Source organism: Salmo salar, chromosome ssa19 (assembly GCF_905237065.1).
Source record: "Salmo salar chromosome ssa19, Ssal_v3.1, whole genome shotgun sequence".
Lineage (NCBI taxonomy): Eukaryota > Metazoa > Chordata > Actinopteri > Salmoniformes > Salmonidae > Salmo > Salmo salar.
Genome location: NC_059460.1, coordinates 20559410 through 20585510, shown reverse-complemented (window position 1 = coordinate 20585510; position 26101 = coordinate 20559410). Strand labels below are relative to the sequence as shown.

The window sequence follows — 26101 nt, the reverse complement described above, 5'->3', positions numbered from 1 at the left end:
AGCATGAGATGGAGTCTACAACCCACACAAGTGGCTCAGGTAGTGCAGCTCATCCTGGATGGCACATCAATGCGAGCTGTGGCAAGAAGGTTTGCTGTGTCTGTCAGCATAGTGTCCAGAGCATGGAGGCGCTACCAGGAGACAGGCCAGTACATCAGGAGATGTGGAGGAGGCCGTAGGAGGGCAACAACCCAGCAGCAGGACCGCTACCTCCGCCTTTATGCAAGGAGGAGCAGGAGAAGCACTGCCAGAGCCCTGCAAAATGACCTCCAGCAGGCCACAAATGTGCATGTGTCTGCTCAAACGGTCAGAAACAGACTCCATGAGGGTGGTATGAGGGCCCGACGTCCACAGGTGGGGGTTGTGCTTACAGCCCAACACCGTGCAGGACGTTTGGCATTTGCCAGAGAACACCAAGATTTGCAAATTCGCCACTGGCGCCCTGTGCTCTTCACAGATGAAAGCAGGTTCACACTGAGCACGTGACAGACGTGACAGAGTCTGGAGACGCCGTGGAGAACGTTCTGCTGCCTGCAACATCCTCCTGCATGACCGGTTTGGCGGTGGGTCAGTCATGGTGTGGGGTGGCATTTCTTTGGGAGGCCGCACAGCCCTCCATGTGCTCGCCAGAGGTAGCCTGACTGCCATTAGGTACCGAGATGAGATCCTTAGACCCCTTCTGAGACCATACGCTGGTGCGGTTGGCCCTTGGTTCCTCCTAATGCAAGACAATGCTAGACCTCATGTGGCTGGAGTGTGTCAGCAGTTCCTGCAAGAGGAAGGCATTGATGCTATGGACTGGCCCGCCCGTTCCCCAGACCTGAATCCAATTGAGCACATCTGGGACATCATGTCTCGCTCCATCCACAAACGCCACATTGCACCACAGACTGTCCAGGAGTTGGCGGATGCTTTAGTCCAGGTCTGGGAGGAGATCCCTCAGGAGACCATCCGCCACCTCATCAGGAGGATGCCCAGGCATTGTAGGGAGGTCATACAGGCACGTGGAGGCCACACACACTACTGAGCCTCATTTTGACTTGTTTTAAGGACATTACATCAAAGTTGGATCAGCCTGAATTGTGGTTTTCCACTTTAATTTTGAGTGTGACTCCAAATCCAGACCTCCATGGGTTGATAAATTGGATTTCCATTGATTATTTTGTTGTCAGCACATTCAACTATGTAAAGAAAAAAGTATTTATTTATTTTTTTGAGCAGTAGAGAGAGAGAGAGAGAGAGAGAGAGAGAGAGAGAGAGAGAGAGAGAGAGAGAGAGAGAGAGAGAGAGAGAGAGAGAGAGAGAGAGAGAGAGAGAGAGAGAGATAGATAGATAGATAGATAGATAGAATATTTGAAAATCTTCAAGTAGCCACCCTTAGCCTTGATGACAGCTTTGCACACTCTTGGCATTAACTCTACCAGCTTCATGAGGAATGCTTTTCCAACAGTCTTGAAGGAGTTCCCACATATGCTGAGCACTTGTTGGATGCTTTTCCTTCACTCTTTGGTCCAATTCATCCCAAACCATCTCAAATGGGTTGAGGTCGAACGATCAATTAAATATATGAAGTTACCCAATATCAAAACAAATCCTGTATGAATTATAGGCACTCATGAAGACACACATACTCATAAGTATCACATATCGATAAGAAAGCTTGATTCTGATGTTTTTTTCATTATGTTTTCAGGTACTTCTGTATATCAAGTTACTGCTTCGGACGCTGATGACCCAACGTATGGAAATAGTGCCCGAGTTGTCTACAGTATTCTCCAAGGACAGCCATATTTCTCTATTGATCCCAAAACTGGTAAGACACAATATTGTACACATTATCAACTTACTTTGAGTGAATGCAGTGCTGGTTTTAATTACTGTCATGAAATAGAATCAACGTAAAATATTTATACATAGTATAAATCGTCGGATATGCAGTGATTTTTTTATTGATACTTCGGAAATCTCTCCACAACGGCACCTTGGGCAAATGACATACAGTACCAGTAATGATAGAAGCTATCTCTGAAATGTAAGCAAACTACAGCTATAGAATACCACAGTATAAGTCATAATACTCATAAAACATATAAATAACTACAAATGCCATGATGATCTGGACGAGACTACCAAATCGAGGCAAAGGTAAGAATCTCTGATTTAACTCTGTTTGCTAAATTTAGTAATAAATAAATTGGCTACATGTTTTTTAATTGACAGTTCTACTTTGTGCAAGTTTTAGATTGGGCTCCGTTTTTTTGTGTTGTGCTGCTGGCGGTAGGTGCACTTGGTTCAGAAGCCCTGTGCACCAGGTAGACCATTTAATTTGTATAAAAATACAAGCTTTGCCTACCCGGCGGAACAGGAGATCTTTGGCTAAATCGAGTGCACCTACTGTGCTGTCCAATCAGATAGCCAATCGGCTAGAGGACCAGCTGTTCCGGAAGACTGTGACCATGCTCTCCGTAGCCGGTGTGAGCAAGATCTTTAAACAGGTCAACATTCACAAGGCCGTGGGGCCAGACGGACTACCAGAGTGTGTACTCAGAGCATGCGTGGACCAACTGGCAAGTGTCTTCACTGACATTTTCAAGCTCTCCCTGACCGAGTGTGTAATACCCACATGTTTCAAGCAGACCACCCTAGTTCCTGTGCCCTAGAATGCAAAGGTAACCTGCCTAAATGACTACCGCCCCGTAGCACGTCGGTAGCTATGAATTGCTTTGAAGGTCATGGCTCACATCAACACCATCATACCGGACACCCTAGACCCACTCCAATTCGCATACCGCACCAACAGATCCACAGATGACGCAATCTCAATCGCACTCCACACTGCCCTTTCCCAACTGGACAAAAGGAACACCTATGTGAGAATGCTGTTCATTGACTACACCTCAGCGTTCAACACCATAGTGCCCACAAAGCTCATTACTAAGCTAAAGATCCTGGTACTAAACACCTCCCTCTGAAACTGGATCCTGGACTTCCTGACGGGCCACCCCCAGGTGGTAAAGGTAGGCAACAACATGTCTGTCACGCTGATCCTCAACACAGGGGCCCCTCAGTGGTGCATGCTTAGTCCCCTCCTGTGGTCCCTGTTCACCCATGACTGCATTGCCAAGCATGACTCCAACACCATCATTCATTTTGTTGATGACAGAACAGTAGTAGGCCTGATCACCGACAATGATGAGTCAGCCTATAGGGAGGAGGTCAGAGACCTGGCAGTGTGGTGCCAGGACAGCAACCTCTCCCTCATTGTGAGCAAGACAAAGGAGATGATCGTGGACTACAGGAAAAGGAGGGCCGAACAGGCCCCAATTAACATCGACTGGGTGTGTAGTGGAGCGGGTCAAGAGTTAAGTTCCTTGGTGTCCACATCACCAACAAACTATCATGGTTCAAAAACACCAAGACAGTCGTGAAGAGGGCACAACAAAACCTTTTCCCTCTCAGGAGACTGAAAAGATTTTGCATGGGTCCCCTGATCCTCAAAAAGTTCTTCAGCTGCATCATCGAGAGAATCCTGACCGGTTGTATCACCGCCTGGTATGGTAACTGCTCGGCATCTGACCGTAAGGCGCTACAGAGGGTAGTGCGTACGGCCCAATACATCACTGGGGTCAAGCTTCCTGCCATCCAGGACCTATATACTAGGCAATGCCAGAGGAAGGCCCAACAATTGTCAAAGACTCCAGTCACCCAAGTCATAGACTGTTCTCTCTGCTACTGCACGGCAAACGGTACCGGAACGCCAAGTCTAGGTCCAAAGGCTCCTTAATCAAATGGCCACCCGGACTATATACATGGACACCCTCCCCCCCTTTGTTTTTAGACTGCTGCTACTCACTGTTTATTATCTATTCATAGTCACTTTACCCCTACCTACATGTGCAAATGACCTCGACTACCCTGTACCCCCGCATATTGACTCAGTACCGGTATCCCCTATATATAGCCTTGTAATTGATATGTCATTTTGTTACTTTTTATTTAATTTTTTACTTCAGTTTATTTAGTCAATATTTTCTTAACTCTATTTCTTGAACTGCATTGTTGGTTGAGGTCTTGTAAGTAAGCATTTCACAGTAAGTTCTACACCTGTTGTATTCGGAACATGTGGCAAATAAAATTTGAATTGAAATCCCTCTGCCTACCTACAGCTTCCACATCCCCGGCCACAGCAAAGTTTGACGCTAGCCTACGTGAGATTTCATAACTTTTACAACCATGACTAGAGAGAGACTGTCAAAGAATACAGCAAAGAGCAGCTGTTTTTATGAGTGAGTTCATGTCTAAGTTTTATTCAACCTTATTACTCAACATAAAACTAGTAATTCTCTCTACTTCCACTCGCGCTACAGCTGCAATGAATTAGCGAAGTGTATCGATAGCCCTGTGTTTTTATTATTATTAGCAGCTCGTCGTGTCTTTTAATATCGAGGAATATTTCACTTCCTCTGGTCATAGTAACAACTTACATTTTTGCCTGAGGCAGATGCGGTGCGACTCGAGTTTGGCCATTAGGTGCAAGACTGTGTCCCTTCTCTCTGGTCAGTCTCACCGAAGGAATGGAAGTAGTAAGCAGGGACCGTGAGAGGCGAACCCTCTGCTGCTTTCTCCCTCCCTGCTTCCACTGAAGCTTAATACCGTGTTCAAACCAACTAGGAACTCGGAAATCTCTGACTTCCGATTTCAGTGCGTTCAAGACAAATGGGAACTCGGAAAAAAATTGATCCGGCTGGGGAAATTTGTTTTGAATGGTCATCCAACTCGAAAACATCTTTCTAGAGCTCTGACTTGCCAACCTGATGTTCACTGACATCATTTTGTCTGAGTAGCCCAGTCATCTTGAAACCCCATGGCCATCAGACGAAGGTACCATCAGTCTAGTAAAATTAAAAAGCTAAGTATTTAAATTTATTCTTCACTGAAGCTCGCAAGTACTACAACAATATCTACAGTGCATTCAGAAAGTATTCAGACCCCTTCTTTTTTCCACATTTTGTTACGTTACAGCCTTATTCTAAAATGGATTAAAAAAAAAATCCTCAATCTACACACAATATCCCATAATGACAAAGTTAAAACCGATTTCAGCATATCTATTAAAAATTAAAAACAGAAATACCTTATTTACATAAGTATTCAGACCATTTGCTCTGAGACTCGAAATTGAGCTCAGGTGCATCCTGTTTCCATTGAACGTCCTTGAGATGTTTCTACAATTTGGAGTCCATATGTGGTTAATTCTATTGATTGGACATGATTGGGAAAGGCACACACCTGTCTATATAAAGTTCCCATAGTTGACAGTGCATGTCAGGGCAAAAACCAAGCTACAACATCGAAAGAATTGTCCGTAGAACTCCGAGACAGGATTGTGTCAAGGCACATATCTGGGGAAGGGTACCAAAAAATGTCTGCAGCATTGAAGGTCCCGAAGAACACAGTGGCCTCCATCCTTTTTAAATGGAAGAAGTTTGGAACCACCAAGACTCTCCCTAGAGCTGGCCATTTGGCCAAACTGAGATATAGGGGGAAAAGGGCCTTGGTCAGGGAAGTGACCAAGAACCTGATGGTCACTCGGACAGAGCTCCAGAGTTCCTCTGTGGAGATAGGAGAACCTTCCAGAAGGACAATCATCTCTGCAGTAATCCGCCAGACGGAAGCCACTCCTCAGTAAAAGGTACATGACAGCCCGCTTGGAGTTTGAGAAAAGGCACTTAAAGGACTCTCAGGCCATGAGAAACAAGATTCTCTGGTCTGATAAAACCAAGATTGAACTCTTTGCTATGAATGCCAAACGTCACATCTGGAGAAAACATGGCACCATCCCTACGATGAAGCATGGTGGTGACAGCATCATGCTGTGGGGATGTTTTTCAGCGGCAGGGAGTGGGAGACCTGTCAGGATCAAGGGAAAGATGAACAGAGCAAAGTACAGAGAGATCCTCGTTGAAAACCTGCTCCAGTGCACTCAGAACCTAGACTGGGGTGAAGGTTCACCTTCCAACAGCACCACGACCCTAAGCACACAGCCAAGACAACGCAAGAGTGGCTTCGGGAGTCTCTGAATGTCCTTGAGTGTCCCAACCAGAGCCGGAACCCGATCAAACATCTCTGGAGAGACCTGAAAATAGCTGTGCATCGACGCTCCCCATCCAACCTGATAGATCTTGAGAGGACCTGCAGTGAAGAATGGGAGAAACTCCCCAAATACAGGTGTGCCAAGCTTGTGGTGTCATACCCAAAAAGACTTGAAGCTGTAATCGCTGCCAAAGGTGCTGAGTAAAGAGTATGAATACTTATGCAAATGTGATATTTCCGTTTGTTGTTTGTAATTTAAGTAAAAACATTTGTAAAAAATTGTTTTTGCTTTGTCATTATTGGCTATTGTGTGTAGATTGATGAGGGAAAATATATTTTTATCCATTTTAGAACAAGGCTGTAACCTAACAAAATGTAGAAAGTCAAGGGGTCGGATTTCTTTACAAATCCACTTTATTTTGTTATCAAAGCTTGAGTTTTGAAATATAATATGGTCTGAGAAGAACAATATTGGCACGGCAGGTATATATCCAATATGCTGTGATAATGTATTTGGCCTAATGCACTGTCATGACGTTGGCCTGTTGGGGAGGCTTATGACCCCCATAAATACCTTTCCCCTTTTCTCTCTCTCTCTCTCTCTCTCTCTACTCTATAGAGTTAAATCTTGTAAAGCCTTTGTAACACGCCGAAAGGATGAATTTCGACTATACCAGCCAGAATATAGCATGAGCTTAAAGTTTGGCAACTTGGTATGAACTTTGAGCTCTTATTCACTAAAGAAGTGACACCTCCTAGCCGTTGCGTTAGTGCAGCAACTATAGACGTGGGCTAGGAGAGGACGGACAGAGTAACCATTCTACCACGCTCCAGTTCACCACTAGACATTCTTCAGAGGATCAGAGGTTCATGCTGGGCCATCCCACCTTCCATCTACGACCAATTACTGAAGCGCAGCTCAGAGTAAATATTTATTGCATTTTCCTTTTTCAAATGGGCGGTTATTTAGACTGCATAAGATACTGTATTTACGAGCTGCCTACGGCACGATAGAGACACAAAACCTTTTTGCTCCTCAGTCTTCCCGCTCTTTCACTCAAACCCAGCCCCCTTTCTTTGTGTAACTAGGGATGTTTTCCTTTATGACATAATTTGTAATCAATGTATGATACATTCTGTGTATATGTAATTCTGTGTGATTATTTAGGTACTTGGTAAATAAATAAACCAAATTTTGTATTTTTTAATCGGAGTGGTAGATTTTGGCTTGCATTTTGACTGCGAAAGTGATCTTGGCTCAAAAAAGTTTTTATTATTATTTTTTATTTCAGGTAAGGCAATAAATAGGCCATAGTAGCAAAGTAATTACAATTTAGCAGATTAACACTGGAGTGATAGATGAGCAGGTAATGATGAGCAGATGATGGTGTGTAAGTAGTGATACTGGAGTGCAAAAGAGCAGCAAAGTAATTAAAACCAATATGGGGGATGAGGTAGGTAGATTGGGTGGGCTATTTACAGATGGACTACGTACAGCTGCAGCGATCGGTTAGCTGCTCAGGTTGGTGACCACTGCTTTAAGGTATTGTTCAGCTCCCTATTTACTCTTTAGGCCATCACTAACAATCTCCTCTGAGGTCATTTGTATTAGATGCACTCTCTCTCTCTCTGAGCTACAGTCAGCCTTTAAAATAAAATAAAAAAGATAGAAAGGTTTAAAACTGTTTCACTGTTTCAAATGCATATTTTGTTTTAGATGACCTTACATGATTCTATAAAATATTTAATGCGGATGGCAAAGTGCAAGTGCACACAATACTTCTGTGTCTGTAAGATGGCAATGGTGTGTAGCATACATATGTGTCTCGTAACATGAACTACTCACATAGAAGCAATGCTTTAATGACCTAGATGAATGAAAGATGACTTGAAGAATAGTTCAGATATGTCTCTTGGTAAAGTCTCGCCATAGAAATGTATATGATAAAACATGTTGCAGTAGAGCATTGCAACCTACCGTATGTCCCAACAAAATTAACATCTCCCCATTGCCTAATCAATAACTGGATGTTGAAACCTCTGTAAATGCAGTTGATATTATTGAGTGTAAAATGGTTCATTGTTATTCTGCACCAAGCATACAGTATGTAATGGTCATTTTTACCCATATGCAGCAGTATGCTCTTGGTCATATATCCGATGGGTTGTTTTGCTCGGGCTGACTCTGCATCTTGTCTGCATTGTAATTCAGTATGGGGCATGAGGCATGGAGGGAGGTGCAGGGATGTGTGTGTGGGGGATGTGATCGAAGGTGTAGCCAGCAGCTGCTCTCACCACTCCATAGCAGTGTTAGCCATGCATGCCAATACAATACTGTCTCTGTCTGCTGTTTTAGTAACTCATCTGTCCAATCCTTTTCACTAACCAAAAGGTAGCTGCTTCAAATACCTGAACCAACAAGGTGAAAAATCTGCTGATGTGCCCTTGCGCAAGGCACTTAACCCTAATTTGGTCCATGGGTGCCGTACTATGGCTGACCCTGTAAAAGAACACATTTCAATGTACCTATCCGGTGTGTGACAAATAAAAAACATCAAAACTACAACGAGAGTCTACTAAGGGCTATAGCATAGAGGGTATCGGAATGAGTTTCCTATACAATTTGTAGTATCTGAAAGGTTTATGGCCTGGTGCCCGTTTCCCAAAAACGAGCACGTGACTCTAGTGTGTGTGTGAGAGACTACTGATGGTGTTAAATCAAGTTTTCTGATTATAATGAAAGGTGTCTGGCAGTATTCGGTTCTGAGTCCAGTACTTTTTATTGTATACATTAACAATCCTGGTTTGTCTGTAAAATAATTGTAACCTGTATGCGGACGATACTGTGTATTCTTTTGCCCCCACTGTTGACTATCTGAAATAGTCTTTTATTGTTTTACAGAAAACCTTTATTGATCTTAAATTCATATTGAAAGCAGGTAAAACAAAGTATATGTTGTTTTCTAGAGCACACAAATTGTTATAATGATTTAAGCATATGTACCTTGGATGGTCCCAACATTGTTCGTTTATGTCCCTGCTTACAAATATCTGGGCATTTGGATAGGTGATAAGCTGTCTTTTTAAAAAGCATATTTATGAGTTAACTAAGAAGTTGGGCTTCTTCTATAGAAATAGGTCATGCCTCTCAGTAAATATTAGAATGCAGATCATTCAGTTGACATTTATTCCTCTCCTAGACTATGGCGACATCATCTACATGAATGCAGCTGCCACTTCATTATAGCCGTTAGAAGCAGTTTACCATAGTGCACTTTGTTTTATCACGAATGACAGGTTTTGCACTTATTACTGCTTTCTCTGTCAGAAAGTAGGATGGCTCACGTAGGTCAAAGCACTGCATTTTATTCATTTATAAAGCCCTTTTGCTAAAACTCCCACATTACCTGACATCTTTACTTACCCATAGACGCACGAGTTACCATACCCGATCACAGCGATGGCTAACTCTGGAAATTACGTATGTTGCGACAGACTTAGGACAATCTGCTGTAAGTTTCTTTGCACGACATTTATGGAAAAAATCTTCAGAGTTCCCTACATATGGATGTATTGGTGCCTTTCGGGCAGTTCAGGGTGTTGATTGAGGACACTTTTGCTGAGTAGTGTGATTGTTTTTCATGAGTGTGTTAAAAAAAAATTTATGTCTGTATTTACATTTTCTGGTGTATTTATGATGTGTAATTTCTTGTGTAATTGTAAGATGCAAGGCTACCTTAAAAAAATAGAAAGATTCAGACTACTTCATTTTTCTTCATTTTGTTACATTAAAAGACTCATTCTAAAATGTATGAAATAAAAATAAAGCTTCATCAATCTACACACAATACCCCACAATGACAAAGCAAAAACACGTTTTTAGAAATGTATGCAAATGTATTAAAATAAAAAACACCCTTCAAATCATATCAAATTATTTGTCACATGCGCCGAATACAACAAGTGTAGACTTTACCGTGAAATGTTTACTTACAAGCCCTTAACCAGCAGTGCAGTTCAAGAAGAGTTAAGAAAATATTTACCAAGTAGACTAAAGTAACGCAATAAGAATAACAGTAATGAGGCTCTATACAGGGGGCACTGGCACCGAGTCAGTGTGCGGGGGTACAGGTTAGTTGCGGTAATTTGTACATGTAGGTGGGGGTGAAGTGACTATGCATAGATAATAAACAGTAGCAGCAGTGTACAACAGGGAGGGAGGGGGGGGGGGTCAATGTAAATTGTCCGGTGGCAATTTTATTAATTGTTCAGCAGTCTTATGGCTTGGGGGTAGAAGCTGTTGAGGAGCCTTTTGGTCCTAGACTTGGCGCTCCGGTACCGCTTGCCGTGCGGTAGCAGAGAAAACGGTCTATAACTGGACTGGAGTCTCAGACAATTTTATGGGCTTTCCTCTGACACCGCCAATTATATATGTCCTGGATGGCAGGAAGCTTGGCCTCAGTGATGTACTGGGCCGTTCACACTACCCTCTGTAGTGCCTTACTGCCAAATCCCGAGCAGTTTCCATACCAGGCGATGATGCAACCGGTCAGGATGCTCTCGATGGTGCAGCTGTAGAGGTTTTGAGCATCAGGGGACCCATGCCAAATCTTTTCAGTCTCCTGAGAGGGAAAAGGTATTGTCGTGCCCTCTTCTCTACTGTCTTGGAAAATGATAGTTCATTGGTAATGTGGACACCAAGGAACTTAAAACTCTCGACCCGCTCTACTACAGCCCGTTGATGTTAACCTCTTCACTATAGGGGGCAGTATTTTCACGGCCGGATGACAAACATACCCAAATTAAACTGCCTCCTACTCAGACTCAGAAGGTAGGATATGCATATTATTAGTAGATTTGGATAGAAAACACTCTGAAGTTTCTAAAACTGTTAGAATGATGTCTGTGAGTATAACAAAACTCATATGGCAGGCAAAAACCTGAGAAAAATCCACGAATTTGCACTCCATCGTGGGGATCAACACTAACACCTTATCTCCCGGTTGAAATTCCCCCAGGGTAGCCTGCCGGTTATAAATGTGCCGCTGGTGCTTTTGTGCTTGTCTCATGTGCTCTCTGACGATGGGCATGACTGTGGCTATCCTGTCTTGCATTGCCGTGACGTGCTCTATGACACTAGTATACGGGGTGGATTGGTGCTCCCAGATTTCCCGAGCGATGTCTAAGATTCCCCAGGGGTGCCTCCCATATACCAGCTCAAAGGGGAAAAACCCCAGTGAGGCTTGAGGAACCTCTCTAATGGCAAACATCAGATACGGCAACATACAATCCCAGTTTTTCCCATCCTTATCGATTATCTTCCTGAGCATTGACTTCAGGGTACGGTTGAATCGCTCAACCAGCCCGTCCATCTGAGGATGGTAAACCGATGTCCCCAACTGTTTCACCTGCCACAATTTACAAAGGTGGTACCCTGCTCAGTAAGGACATAAAGGGGGTCCCCTGGTCAGTAAGGATCTCCTTTGGAACCCCTACCCGGGTGAACAAGAGCATTAATTCTTTGGCAATATTTTTGGAAGCCATCATCCGAAGGGGAATGGCTTCTGGGTAGCGAATGGCATAATCTAAAATGACTAGCTAGAATGTATTGGTGCCCTCTGGTGGATTTGGGTAGTGGGCCCACTATATCCATCGCTATCCTCTCAAATGGCATTTCGATTATGGGGAGTGGCACTAACGGGGATCTAACAGCTGGTCGGGGAGATGTTAAATGGCACTCTCCACAATGCCAAGCCACTTCATCCTCCCCTACTAGCACCTGTGAGGTTGACCCCTGGGAGACCTCTTTTCTTGGCTTTGGTTGAAGGCCCCATGCTTCTTCCTGCTTGGTCAGGGTTGTTGACTTCTCAAATATGTCATTCTTTTGGCCTAACTTTGCAAATTTAGGAAAGTATCTACCAAATATTACATCATATGGCATCTTTGGGACCACGCCGACCTCATAATCCAGCAGACTGTCCTCGGTTTGTATGCTAACTATGGCTGTGGGGTACAGACGGGTGTCCCCATGAATGCATGTAACACTGATATCCTGACTTGTATCCAGTTTATGAGTCGGCACTAGGTTTGCAACGACCAGGATTAGCATACTGCCGGAACACTGCAGTGCTTCAACCTCTTTCCCTTCAACCTTCGGCACATATGTTTGTTTCTTGTTCTTTCAAGTACAGTGGTTACCACAGGACATGCATATCATATATCATCTTCTTTTTCACCGGGGTTACATGGCATTGGATCTTCTTTAATAGGGCAGTAGGCCGCAATATGTCCCGGTCGATTACAATTGTAACAGATAATAGGGTTTCGTGGGGTAAGACCCCCTCGACCCCCGGTCCCGGTTTCCGGCTTTTTCCTTAGTGTCTTGGCCCGATTCTGATTCTTTCCTCACGGCCCCACGCTGCTCTCTTCCCCCTTCACATGTTGGGACAGTCTTACCCTGTCCGCTGGTTCACCCAGGCCTGGGGAATGGGAATCTTTCCTCAAGTGCCTGCTCAGCTGTTCCTGCCGTACAATACCGTTCAACCAGGCCCACGAGATGGTCGGTGGAAAGTACCTCGTTCTGGCAACCCATCGCCGCACTTCTCGGGGTAGACCTCGCTGAAACTGGTCGAGTACAATGGCCTCGACGATCTCGGCGGATGAACGGATCTCCGGTCGCCGACAAAGATGGCCGTCTCGCTTTGCGTTCCTAGGAAACTATGCAGTATTTTGCTTTTTCACAAGCATTAAGCTACACTTGCATTAACACCTGCTAACCATGTGTATGTGACAAATACATTTGATTTGAACCATTTCCATGCCAGGTGAATGAAGTGGAACATCTGTGTTTGGGGGGGGGGGTTGTCCAGGTCTGTAGGACCACTGGTGGAAGCGGTGTGCCCTCACTGTATCGGTCACTCCCAGTCTAGTCAGAATCTCTCCCTTAAATGTATCGTAATCCTGTGCATCTTTCAACTCCAGGTCGAAATACGCTTTTTGAGCGTCCCCTGCCAGGTATGGTGGTAAAAGTTTAGAGAGTGGTAAAATATGCTTCCACATCATCCTGCTTGTCATTTTTTGAAGAAAATGATTGGCCCGCCTCTGGGTATTTGCAACTGGTAACTAGCCCGTTTAGGCATTCTCTTAACTCCCGGGTGTTTCTCTCTTGCTCTTCTCTGATGAGCTATTTGTTGAGCTCTAGTTGCCTCTTGTTGGGCAGCCGTCGCTTGTAACAGGGCCTGTATGGCTCCCTCCATACTCATTTTCCTGAGAAACTATCCTAACCAAACAAAGCCACAAAAAAAACCTTACTCCCCTTTGGAGTGCTAACTGAAAAAAAAAATCTATCTAACCAGCGGTATGGTTAGTCCATTGCCCGCATTCTTCACCATGTGTGGCAAACCTCTTCAAGGTTAGGAGCGTTTGTCACAAATTAAGTGGGAAACTGTCACCAAAATCACCCCAGAATGAGAGTTCTTTCGAACAGGACTGTACCTGTGTGTTTGTTTCTCTGTCCGGGTCCACCCAGGCTGCAGGCAAGGTCAAAGATAGCAGGGTTCGGTACATGAATCGGGTTCTCGGTAGGTCCAGGTCCAAACACCAACAGGTAAATCCAAAACAGTCCAGCTCGTACACGGTAAATCCAGCCAATGGATTTACCGTGTACGATATATCGTCTCTTTCTCTATGGTTCACAGATCCTTCCAGCCCTCTCTCCCTCTTCCTGGTTTGTCTTGACCCTTTATCTGTGGGTCGGCCCCACCTTCTGAGGGTTCCCCTTGCTTCTGGGAATTGTAGTTTTGGCAGTCGGCCATTTTGTGATCTGTAGTTCTGTCCGGGGTGGCCATTTTAGTGATCGGGCAGAGCCCGTTTATTAGTTCTGCTCTCACATATCTGCCATTTATCACTCAACCCCCTTCTTTGCCACAATACATACATATGTACGTACGTACGTACATACATACATGCATACATGCATACATACACAAAAACATAAACGCAACAAGTGTTGGTTTCATGAGTTGAAATAAAAGACCAGAGACATTTTCCATTCTCACAAAAATCTTTGTGCACAAATTTGTTTACATCCCTGTTAGTGAGAATTTCTTTGCCAAGATAATCAATCCACCTGACAGGCTTTGCTTATCAAGAAGCTGATTAAACAGCATGATCATTACACAGGTGCACCTTGTACTGGGGACAATAAAAGGCCACTCTAAAATGTGTAGTTTTGTCACACAACACAATGCCATAGATGTCTCAAGTTTTGAGAGAGCGTGCAATTGGCATGGAGACTGCAGGAATGTCCACCAGAGCTATTGGCAGAGAATGTAACGTTCATTTCTCTACCATAAGCCGCCTCCAAAGTCATTTTAGAGAATTTGGCCGTAGGTCCAACTGGCCTCATGTCCACGTGTATGGCGGTTTGCTGATGTCAACTTTGTGGACAGAGAGCACCATTGTTGCGGTGAGCTTTTGGTTTGGGCAGGCAGGCATAAGCTACGGATAACGAACACAACTGCATTTTATCGATTGCAATTTGAATGCACAAAAATACTGTGACAAGATCCTGTTGCCCATTGTGAGGTCCATTTTTTATAAGGTATCTGTGACCAACCGGTGCAAATCTGTATTCCCAGTCATTTTAAATCCACAGATTAGTGCCTAATGAATTTATTTCAATTGACTGGTTTTGTCATATGAACTGTAACTCAGTTAAATCATTCCCAAACCAGAAACCGTGGATTGATGGCAGCATTCGCGCAAAACTGTACCCGCGAACCACTGCTTTTAATCAGGACAAGGTGAGCGGAAACATGACCGAATACAAACAGTGTAGCTATTCCCTCCGCAAGGCAATCAAACAAGCTAAGCGTCAGTACAGAGACAAAGTGGAGTCACAATTCAACGGCTCAGATGCGAGAGGTATGTGGCAGGGTCTACAGTCAATCACTGACTACAAAAGAAAAACCAGCCCCTTCGCGGATCACAATGCCTTGCTCCCAGACAGACTAAACAACTTTTTGGCTCGCTTTCAGGACAATACAGTGCCACTGACACGGCCTGCTACCAAAACCTGAGGGCTCTCCTTAACTGTAGCCAACGTGAGTAAAACATTTAAACGTGTTAACCCTCGCAAAGCTACCGGCCCAGACGACATTCCCGGCCGCGTCCTCAGAGAATGCGCAGACCAGCTGGCTGGTGTGTTTACAGACATATTCAATCAATCCTTATCCCAGTCTCCTGTCCCCACATGCTTCCACAGGGCCACCATTGTTCCTGTTCCCAAGAAAGCTAAGGTAACTGTGCTAAATGACTACCGCCCTGTAGCACTCACTTCCGTCATCATGAAGTGCTTTGAGAGACTAGTCAAGGACCTTATCACCTCCACCCTACCTGACACCCTAGACCGACTCCAATTTGCTTACCGACCCAATAGGTCCACAGACGACGCAATCGCCATCACACTGCACACTGCCCCAACCCATCTGGAAAAGAGGAATACCTATGTAAGAAAGCTGTTCATCGATTACAGCTCAGTATTTAACACCATAGTACCCTCCAAACTCGTCATTAAGCTCGAGACCCTGGGTCTCGACCCTGCCCTGTGCAACTTGGTCCTGGACTTCCTGACGGGCCGCCCCCAGGTGGTGAGGGTAGGTAACAACATCTCCACCCCGCTGATCCTCACCACTGGGTCCCCACAAGGGTGCGTTCTCAGCCCTCTCCTGTACTCCTTGTTCACCCACGACTGCGTGGCCATGCACGCCTCCAACTCAATCATCAAGTTTGCAGACGACACTACAGTGGTAGGCTTGATTACCAACAACGATGAGACGGCCTACAGGGAGGAGGTGAGGGCCCTCGGAGTGTGGTGTCAGGAAAATAACCTCACACTCAATGTCAACAAAACAAAGGAGATGATCGTGGACTTCAGGAAACAGCAGAGGGAGCAGCCCCCTATCTACATTAATGGGACAGTAGTGGAGAGGGTGAAGAGTTTTAAGTTCCTCGGCATATACATCACGGACAAACTGAAATGGTCCACCCACACAGACAGTGTGGTGAACAAGGCGCAGCAGCGCCTCTTCAACCTCAGGAGGCTGAAGAAATTTGGCTTGTCACCAAAAACACTCACAACCTTTTACAGATGCACAATCGAGAGCATCCTGTCGGGCTGTATCACCGCCTGGTACGGCAGCTGCTCCGCCCATAACCGGAAGGCTCTCCAGAGGGTAGTGAGGTCTGCACAACGCATCACCGGGTGCAAACTACCTGCCCTCCAGGACACCTACACCACCTGATGTCACAGGAAGGCCAAAAAGATGATCAAGGACAACAACCACCCGAGCCACTGCCTGTTCACCCCGCTATCATCCAGAAGGCGAGGTCAGTACAGGTGCATCAAAGCGGGGACCGAGAGACTGAAAAACAGCTTCTATCTCAAGGCCATCAGACTGTTAAACAGCCATCACTAACATTGAGTGGCTGCTACCAACATACTGACTCAACTCCAGCCACTTTAATAATGGAAAAATTGATGTAGTCAATTTAACACAAGCCACTTTATATTATATAATGTTTACTTACCCTACATTACTCATCTCATATGTATATACTGTACTCTATACTGTCTACTGCATCTTGCCATCTTGATGTAATTAAATGTATCACTACCCACATTAAACAATGCCACTTTATAGAATGTTTTCATACCCTACAATACTCATCTCATATGTATATACTATACGCCATACCATCTACTGCATCTTGCCATCTTGATGTAATGTATCACTAGCCACTTTAAACAATGCCACTTCATATAATGTTTTCATACCCTACATTACTCATCTCATATGTATATACTGTACTCTATACCATTTACTGCATCTTGCCATCTTGATGTAATGTATCACTAGCCACTTTAAACAATGCCGCTTTATATGTTTTCATACCCTACATGACTCATCTCATATGTATATACTGTACCCTATACCATCTACTGCATCTTGCCTATGCTGTTCGGCCATCACTCATTTATATGTACGAAAAAATGTATGAAATGTATGCATTCACTACTCTAAGTCGCTCTGGATAAGAGCGTCTGCTCAATGACGTAAATGTAAATGTAAATGTTATATATTTTTATGTACATATTCGTATTCATTCCTTTACACTTGTGTGTATAAGGTAGTTGTTGTGAAATTGTTAGGTTATATTACTTGTTAGATATTACTGCATGGTCAGAACTAGAAGCACAAGCATTTCACTACACTTGCATTAACACCTGCTAACCATGTGTATGTGACAAATACATTTGATTTGATTTGATCTTTGAAATTGTCGCATGTTGTGTTTTAACTTTTTGTTCAGTATATACAGTGCATTCGGAAATATTCAGACCTCTTGATTTTTTCATAATTACAGCCTTATTCTAAATTGAAGTTTTTGCAAATGTATTACAAATAAAAAACAGAAATACCTTATGTTACATAAGTATTGAGACCCTTTGCTGTGACCCTTGAAATTGAGCTCAGGTGCATCCTGTTTCCATTGATAAACCTTGAGATGTTTCTACAACTTGATTGGAGTCCACCTGTGGTTAATTCATACCCAAGAAGACTTGAGGCTGCAGAGACATAAATGGTATCTACAAGTTCACCTGACTCTGGGTTAGTAGAACAAGGGCTTGACTGCCAGAATCTCGCAGTAACCCAATAAGTATAGTGTTACTTGAATCTAAACTACTCTTGCTGTAGGCCTGCATAACAACAATGTAATAAACCCAACATCTCCCAGAAATAAATAGTAGGCCAACGTGTCAACTTCTTATTGCACTCAGAATATTATTTTGTTCCTTCATTACTCTTGTGTAAAATACTGCCTGCAATTATGCCTAAAACATCAAGCAGCAATTAACACAAAATGTATTTTTTTTGTTGCCAATACATTTTTGCCAAAGGTACAGACAGATTTCAGCATGCCTTCTTAAAGTATAACTGAAGTGCTTGTTTCCATGGTGATGCACCTGCCTGCAACCTATATGCTCTTAGCCTTCAACAAGCACACAGGGGTCAGTCAGCAATTTACACTGTCACTTCTAATCATGACCATTCACGCTTCAGGCTACTATGTGCAAACCTGTCACCAAATACCCCACACTATGATGATAACTATAGTTTGGAATTCTGGATGTTAAATTACAATTTGACAGACTGCATGGCTGAAAAGATTTTATTGGAATCTTGGATTCTAAGAAGTGTTTATAAGTTCTTAGAATGCCTCCCTCCTCAGCTTCCTACTCGTATTAAGGCATCTCAAGCCAAGCATGTGTTATTAAACTGTGTCCTTGTTTCACCCACTGAAGTCTGTTTCTGAGATTAATTTGACAATCTGCATTTTTATGTATAACTTAAGTCTGAGAAAGTGGTATGGAACTTTATCACAAAGACTTGCTTGACAACAATAATGACACATTAACTATGACACATTATATTGAACATAAAACTCTTTGTATTGATCAATCGAGATCATTTTATGGGCCACCAAGCCAACACTTTGGTAGTATCCAGGTTTCTATCCAACCTTTTTAAAAAATGTACCCCCTTTTTCTACCCAATTTCGATCTTGTCTCATCGCTGCAACTCTCCAACAGGCTCGGGATGTGAAGGTCAAGTCATGCGTCCCCCCGAAACAGGACCAGCCAAACCACGCTTCTGAACACCAACCTCTTAACCAGGAAGCAACAGTGTGTCAGAGGAAACACTGTTCAACTAACGACCAAGTCAGTCTGCAGGCATCCGGCCCGCCACAAAGAGTCACTAGAGCGTGATGAGCCAAATAAACCTCCCGTGGCCAAACCTGGACTACGCTGGGCCAATTGTTCGCCACCCTATGGGACTCCCGATCACGGCCGGTTGTGATACAGCCTGGGATTAAACCCAGCTCAGTAGTGATGCATCTAGCACTGCAATGCAGTGCCTTAGACCCCTGCACTAATCGGGAATAAATTGGGAATAAAGTACATCGGATAAAAAATGTAATGACAGGCCTGATTTTTCTGTAAACTTTCCAAATTTCAAACCAAAACAAAATCCACAAGACAAGGTTGGATCTCTTTGTGTTGGTACAATGAATTATGCGAGAAATGTCAGTGGAAACGTTTTTATGCGCAAATATTGATATAATAACCATCATATTGAAGTGACCTTGGAGTTAAACAATGTGTGGTCCTCCCACTACGATTCCCTGGGAAAGTGTGCAGTTTATTAAGTTCCAGATGAAAACCTATGATGAACTTCAAAGGTTGGTGAAAGTGCAAAGTGATATGCTTGATAATCCTTTCCAATAAATATCGAGGGTCTTATTTTGGTGACATGATCATCAATGCTTGGCTGCAAATAAAATGTATCTTGCTCTTTTGTCCATATAAATCTTATAATGTAGGCTATATGTGCGCTCTAGCCAACAGCGTGCAGATGTACAGTGCAGTCAGAAAGTATTCAGACCCCTTCCCATTTTCCACATTATGTTACGTTACAGCCTTATTCTAAAATGAATTAACAATTTTTTTTCTCTCATCCATCTACACACAATACCCCATAAGGACAAAGCCAAAACAAGTTTTTTGTAATTTTTGTAAATGTAATAAAAATAAATGACACATACATTGTTTACATGTATTCAGACCCTTTGCTATGAGATTCCAAATTGAGCTCAGGTGCATCCTGTTTCCATTGATCATCCTTCAGATGTTTCTACAACTTGATTGGAGTCCGCATGTGGTAAATTCAATTGATTGGCCATGATTTGGAAAGGCGCACACCTGTCTATATAAGGTCCCACAGATAACAGTGAATGTCAGAGCAAAAACCAAGCCATGAGGTCAAAGGAATTGTCCGTAGAACTCAGAGTCAGGATTGTGTCGAGGCACAGAACTGGGGAAGGGTATTAAAAAATATTCACATGAAAATCGGTATGCAATTGGATGGAAAATTAGCGACTGGTAGAAATAAAATTGTGATGGTCAGTAAAAAAAACATTCTCTCATTAAGAGCACATGTTTAACTTAATAAATTGGTTTTTCCATCTCAAGAGGTAAAACTAAAATTATTATAATAAGTGCCACTCTTTTAAATAATAAAGCAAATCTACTGCCAGATCTGTTTTATTAATATATACATTTTTTAAATAATTTTGTCAAAGTTTAAATCTAGCTATTGAGCTTCCAATTAGTTGTTTTATACGGCTCTGCAGTGGATGGTTAGCGTGCTACGGTACTATTAAGGCACAAGGCGAGACCCAAATGCAGACACAAGAGGCAGATGGTTGGAGTCTTTCAATGTTTATTAATCCAAAGGGAATGGTCGTGGACAGGCAAAAAAGGTCAAAACCAGATCAGAGTCCAGGAGGTACAGAGTGGCAGACAGGCTCGTGGTCAAGGCAGGCAGAATGGTCAGGCAGGCGGGTACAATGTCCAGAAACAGGCAAGGGTCAAAACCGGGAGGACTAGAAAAAGGAGAAAGCAAAAAGCAAGAGAACGGGAAAAACGCTGGTTGACTTGGAAACATACAAGACGAACTGGCACAGAGAGACAGGAAACACAGGGATGAATACACTGGGGAAAATAAGCTACACCTGGAGGGGGTGGAGACAATCACAGGGACAGGTGAAACAGATCAGGGCATGACAGGTACTTTCATAACAAAGTGGGAATTTACCAAATCTGGAAAAAATCCACTTGAACGACCCTCCAGCTGGTAGTTACAAGTTAATTGCTTTGCAACCGGAGAAAGTAAAGCTTGTTGTGTGTAACCGGGAGGGGCAATTTAATGCAAGATTCACAACCATTTTTACATTTTTAAACATTTCTACCCTGTCTATCTATGGGTAACAGAGTTGACATGTTATGCTCGAAGAGCTCAGTTTTTCACCACAAAACACCAGAACATTTCCAAAAAGAGCAGAACCAGCTCACCTGCCTTTACACTATAATTTAATTTAGATGATCAATGTTTCTTTTCAAATTAATATTTGTAATGTTAAACCCCTGAAAGGGGGAAATATGATTCACACTGTCACGTAGCATCAATTACTTTTCAGTCAGTTGTAATGATGAATTGCCTAAAATCATAGACTCTTTACATACAGTACATATCTTTTATCATATTCAAGTACATTCAGAAAATAATCGGACCCCTTTACTTTTTCCACATTTTGTTACGTGAATTGTATTTTACACAATACCCCATAATGGCAAAGCAAAAACAAGTTTTAGAAATGTTTGCACATTTATATATTTTGTTATAAATAAACGGAAATATAACATTTACATAAGTATTTAGACCCTTTACTCAGTACTTTGTTTAAGCACCTTTGGCAGCGATTACTGCCTCGAGTCTTCTTGAATATTACACTACAAGCTTGGCAGACCTGTATTTCGGGAGTTTCTCCCATTCTTCTCTGCAGATCCTCTCAAGCTCTGTCAGGTTGGATGGAGAGCGTTGCTGCACAGCTATTTTCAGGTCTTTCCAGAGTACTTCGATTGGGTTCAAGTCCGGGATCTGGCTGGGCCACTCAATGACATTCAGAGACTTGTCCCCGAAGCTACTCCTGCGTTGTCTTGGCTGTGTTCTTAGGGTTGTTGTCCTGTTGGAAGGTAAACCTTCGCCCAATCTGAGTTCCTGAGTGCTCTGGAGCAGGTTTTCATCAAGTATCTCTCTCTACTTTGCTCCATTCATATTTCCCTTGATCCTGATGAGTCTCTCAGTCCCTTCCGCTGAAATCCCCACAGCATGATGCTGCCACCACCATGCTTCACCGTAGGGATGGTGCCAGGTTTCCAACAGACGTGACGCTTGGCATTCTGGCCAAAGACTTCAACATTGGTTTCATAAGACTTTAGAATCTTGTTTCTCATGGTCTGAGAATCCTTTAGGTTCTTCCAAGCGGGCTGACATGTGCATTTTATTGAGTGGCTTCCGTCAAACCGCTCTACCATAAAGGCCTGATTGGTGGAGTGCTGCAGAGATGGTTGTCCTTCTGGAAAGTTCTCCCATCTCCAAAGAGGTACTCTGGAGCTCTGTTAGAGTGACCATTGGGTTCTTGGTCAGCTCCCTGTCCAAGGACCTTCTCCCCCGATTGCTGAGTTTGGCCGGGCGGCCAACTCAAGGCAGAGTCTTGGTGTTTCCAAACTTCATCCATTTAAGAATGATGGAGGTCCCTGTGTTCTTGTGGACCTTCAATGCTGCATTTGTTGGTACCCTTCCCCAGATCTGTGCTTCAACACATTCCTGTATCGGAGCTCCACTGACAATTCCTTTGACCTCATGGATGGTTTTTGCTCTGACATGCACTGTCAACTGTGGGACCTTATGTAGACAGGTATTTGCCTTTCTAAATCATGTCCAATCATTTGAAATTACAACAGGTGTACTCCAATCAATCATCTGAAGGATCACCAATGGAAAAAGATGCATCTGACCTCAATTTCGAGTCTCATATCAAAGAGTCTGAATGCTTATGTAAATAAGGTATTTGTTTATTCACTTTTTTTATTTGCAAACATTTCTAAAAACCTGTTTTTGCTTTGTCATTGAGGGAATTGATTCAGTATTTAAATTGGTAAACTAGAAACTTCAGTGGGCGATCGAGAAAACGGAAAACCACATTATATTTTTTAAACGCTATTGTTTTGCATATTATATTATTTTAATGTACAGTTGAAGACGGAAGTTTACATAAACCTCAGCCAAATACATTTAAACTGAGTTTTTCACAACTCCTGACATTTAATCCTAGTAAAAATTCCCTGTCTTAGGTCAGTTAGGATCACCATTTTATTTTAAGTATTGGAAATGTCAGAATAATAGTAGAGAGAATGATTTATTTCAGCTTTTATTTCTTTCATCACATTCCCAGTGGATCAGAAGTTTACATACACTCAATTAGTATTTGGTGGCATTGCCTTTAAATTGTTTAACTTGGGTCAAACGTTTAAGGGTAGCCTTCCACAAGCTCCCCACAATAAGTTGGGTGAACTTTGGCCCATTACTCCTGACAGAGCTGGTGTAACTGAGTCAGGTTTGTAGGCCTCCTTACTCAAACACGCTTTTTCAGTTCTTCCCACAAACTTTCAATAGGATTGAGGTCAGGGCTTTGTGATGGCCACTCCAATACCTTGACTTTGATGTCCTTATAGCCATTTTGCCACAACTTTGGAAGACCCATTTGCAACCAAGCTTTAACTTCCTGACTGATGTCTTGAGATGTTGCTTCAATATATCCACATAATTTTCCTACCTCATGATGCCGTCTTTTTGTGAAGTGCACCAGTCCCTCCTGCAGCAAAGCACCCCCACAAGATGATACTGCTACCCCTGTGCTTCATGGTTGGGATGGTGTTCTTCCGCTTGCAAGCCTCCCCTTTTTTCCTCCAAACATAACGATGGTCATTATAGCCAAACAGTTCTATTTTTGTTTCGCCAGACCAGAGGACATTTCTCCAAAAAGTACAATCTCTGTCTCCATGTGCAGTTGCAATCCGTAATCTGGCTTTTTTTATGGCGGTTATGGAGCAGTGGCTTCTTCCTTGCTGAGCGACCTTTCAGTTTATCTCGATTTAGGACTTGTTTTACTGTGGATATAGATACTTTTGTACCTGTTTCCTCCAGCATCTTCACAAGGTCCTTTGCTGTTGTTCTGGGATTGATTTGCACTTTTCTCATCAAAGTACGTTCATCTCTAGGAGACAGAACGTGTCTCCTTCCTGAGTGGTATGATGGCTGCATGGTCCCATGGTGTTTATACTTACGTACTATTGTTTGTACAGATGAACGTGGTACCTTCAGGCATTTGGAAATTGCTCCCAAGGAAGAAGCAGACTTGTGGAGGTCTACAATTTTTTTTTTAGGTCTTGGCTGATTTATTTGGATTATCACATGATGTCAAGCAAAGAGGCACTGAATTTGAAGGTAGGCCTTGAAATACATCCACAGGTACACCTCCAAATAACTCAAATGATGTCAATTAGCCTATCAGAAGCTTATAAAGCTATGACATCATTTTCTGGAATTTTCCAAGCTGTTAAAAGGCACAGTCATCTTAGTGTATGTAAACTTCTGACCCACTGGAATTGTGTTACAATGAAATATAAGTGAAATAATCTGTCTGTAAACAATTGTTGGAAAAAGTACTTGTGTCATGCACAAAGTAGATGTCCTAACCGACTTGCCTAAACTATAGTTTGTTAACAAGAAATTTGTGGAGTGGTTGAAAAATGAGTTTTAATGACCTAAGTGTATGTAAACTTCTGACTTCAACTGTTGGTCTATAGGGAAGATTGACAATGTGGAGATGTTCACATTGAAACATGTCTTATTTTTGTAAGTTCCTAAATTGTTTTATAAGATACAGTGCAGATTTTCTCAGCAGACCCCACAATTGGAAACCACTGTACTAATCTCTCTCTCTCTCTCCAATAGATATGGGAGTCTGTGTAATCTGAGGGAAATATGTTACTCATTTCAGAAAACCAGGCATATGTCGCACGTCACTACTTCACAGGACAGCCATTTGAAACTTTAAAAAAAATCGAAATGCATTTTTTGGAGGAAATGTCTTCTGGAACATGTGAATTTTCATGTGCCTTAATAACAAACTTGTTCGCCATCTGTAAATACAAATACAATTTATAAATTAAAAGCCTAGCTGGTTTAGCCACAGAAAAAGTGAGGAGCGGTCCTGCTAGCCATGGGCTTGACATGCCGAGAGATGAGTTCGGATTGGTCTGCCATGTAGCATGGCTTCTGTATATAACATGAGAGGGTAAGTATGTGTAGGTAATCCTTTCTAATGCAGATTTTTTGAAAGATATTACGTAGTAGAACTGCAAAGGTGTGGTTCTCCACTTTCTAGAGGACCGAGTTTTGAAATCAGTGGAATGCACAGTGGAATTATAGTATGATAGCTAAACAGATGGAGAAAATTCTGCCATTTGATTGCAAAAGAGAACACACCTGTTGTATAGAACACATGTCTCCGGATTATATCTTCAAACTAAGGCAACCATGGCATCCGTGACAGAGAGGGAGAAGCATCCATAAGATAGTCTAGCTAGCTACATTTTCAGATATTACACGTTTCTAATTTGGTCAAAGTCGTTTTCATTGCAAGTTAAAGCGTACTGTTAGCTAGAGAGCTAAAGTTTGCTGGCTGGTTCGCTAGCTAACGTTACGTGTATGATCTGTGTAGTACTATTATTCGTATCTCAGAGCCATTTGCAGTGCTAGTTATAGCCTAATGTTAATAACTAGCTAGCTAACATTGAACCCGGTTAGTTAGCTACCTGCAGATACCTGCAGATTCATGCAGGGTAGTGACATTATATGTTGGGATTATGGTTCATTGTTTAGCTAGCTAGCTACAAGTCTAAACAAAAGACTCCACAATGCAAGTAACCATTTCATTAGAATGTTCATGATCTCACTGCGACAACTGTCGATAGACGAAGCTGGTAAATTCACTCTGGCTATCTATTCTGATTTTAGAGCACTCGTCTGAATGTGCCTGAGTGCAGAATAACTGACGAATTTATGAATGCTCTAGTTTCAGAAGGCTCAGCTCAACCGCACCAGCATATGGTCTCACAAGGGGTCTTGAACATTCTAATGAAATGGTTACTTGCATTGTGGAGTCTTTTGATCAGAGTGAGCTGTTCCCTTATTTGTGTCTGGAAGTAGCTAGCAATCTAGCCAACGTTGGCTATAGAAGCTGTTTTTCAGTCTCTCGGTCCCAGCTTTGATGCATGCTAGTTGCTTTGAAAATGGCAGTGTGATTTTTTTGGCAGGGTACTCTCCTAACAAATACCCAAAACAAAGCTAAATGCAGCACTAACCTTTGAGCTCACTCTGATCAAAAGACTCCACAATGCAAGTAACCATTTCATTAGAATGTTCAAGACCCCTTGTGAGACCATATCCTCCAGGACACCTACAGCACCCGATGCCAT

General features: G+C 42.9%; 1 protein-coding gene across 1 annotated transcript in view; it reads left to right on the top strand.

Moving 5' to 3' along the window:
- LOC106578564 (cadherin-18) overlaps positions 1–26101 on the top strand; it is a 227641-nt gene that overhangs the window by 91991 nt on the left and 109549 nt on the right. The window contains exon 4 of the mRNA XM_014157549.2: positions 1694–1813. Within this exon, the coding sequence (XP_014013024.1) occupies positions 1694–1813 (120 nt within the window). The remainder of the gene's footprint in view (positions 1–1693; positions 1814–26101) is intronic.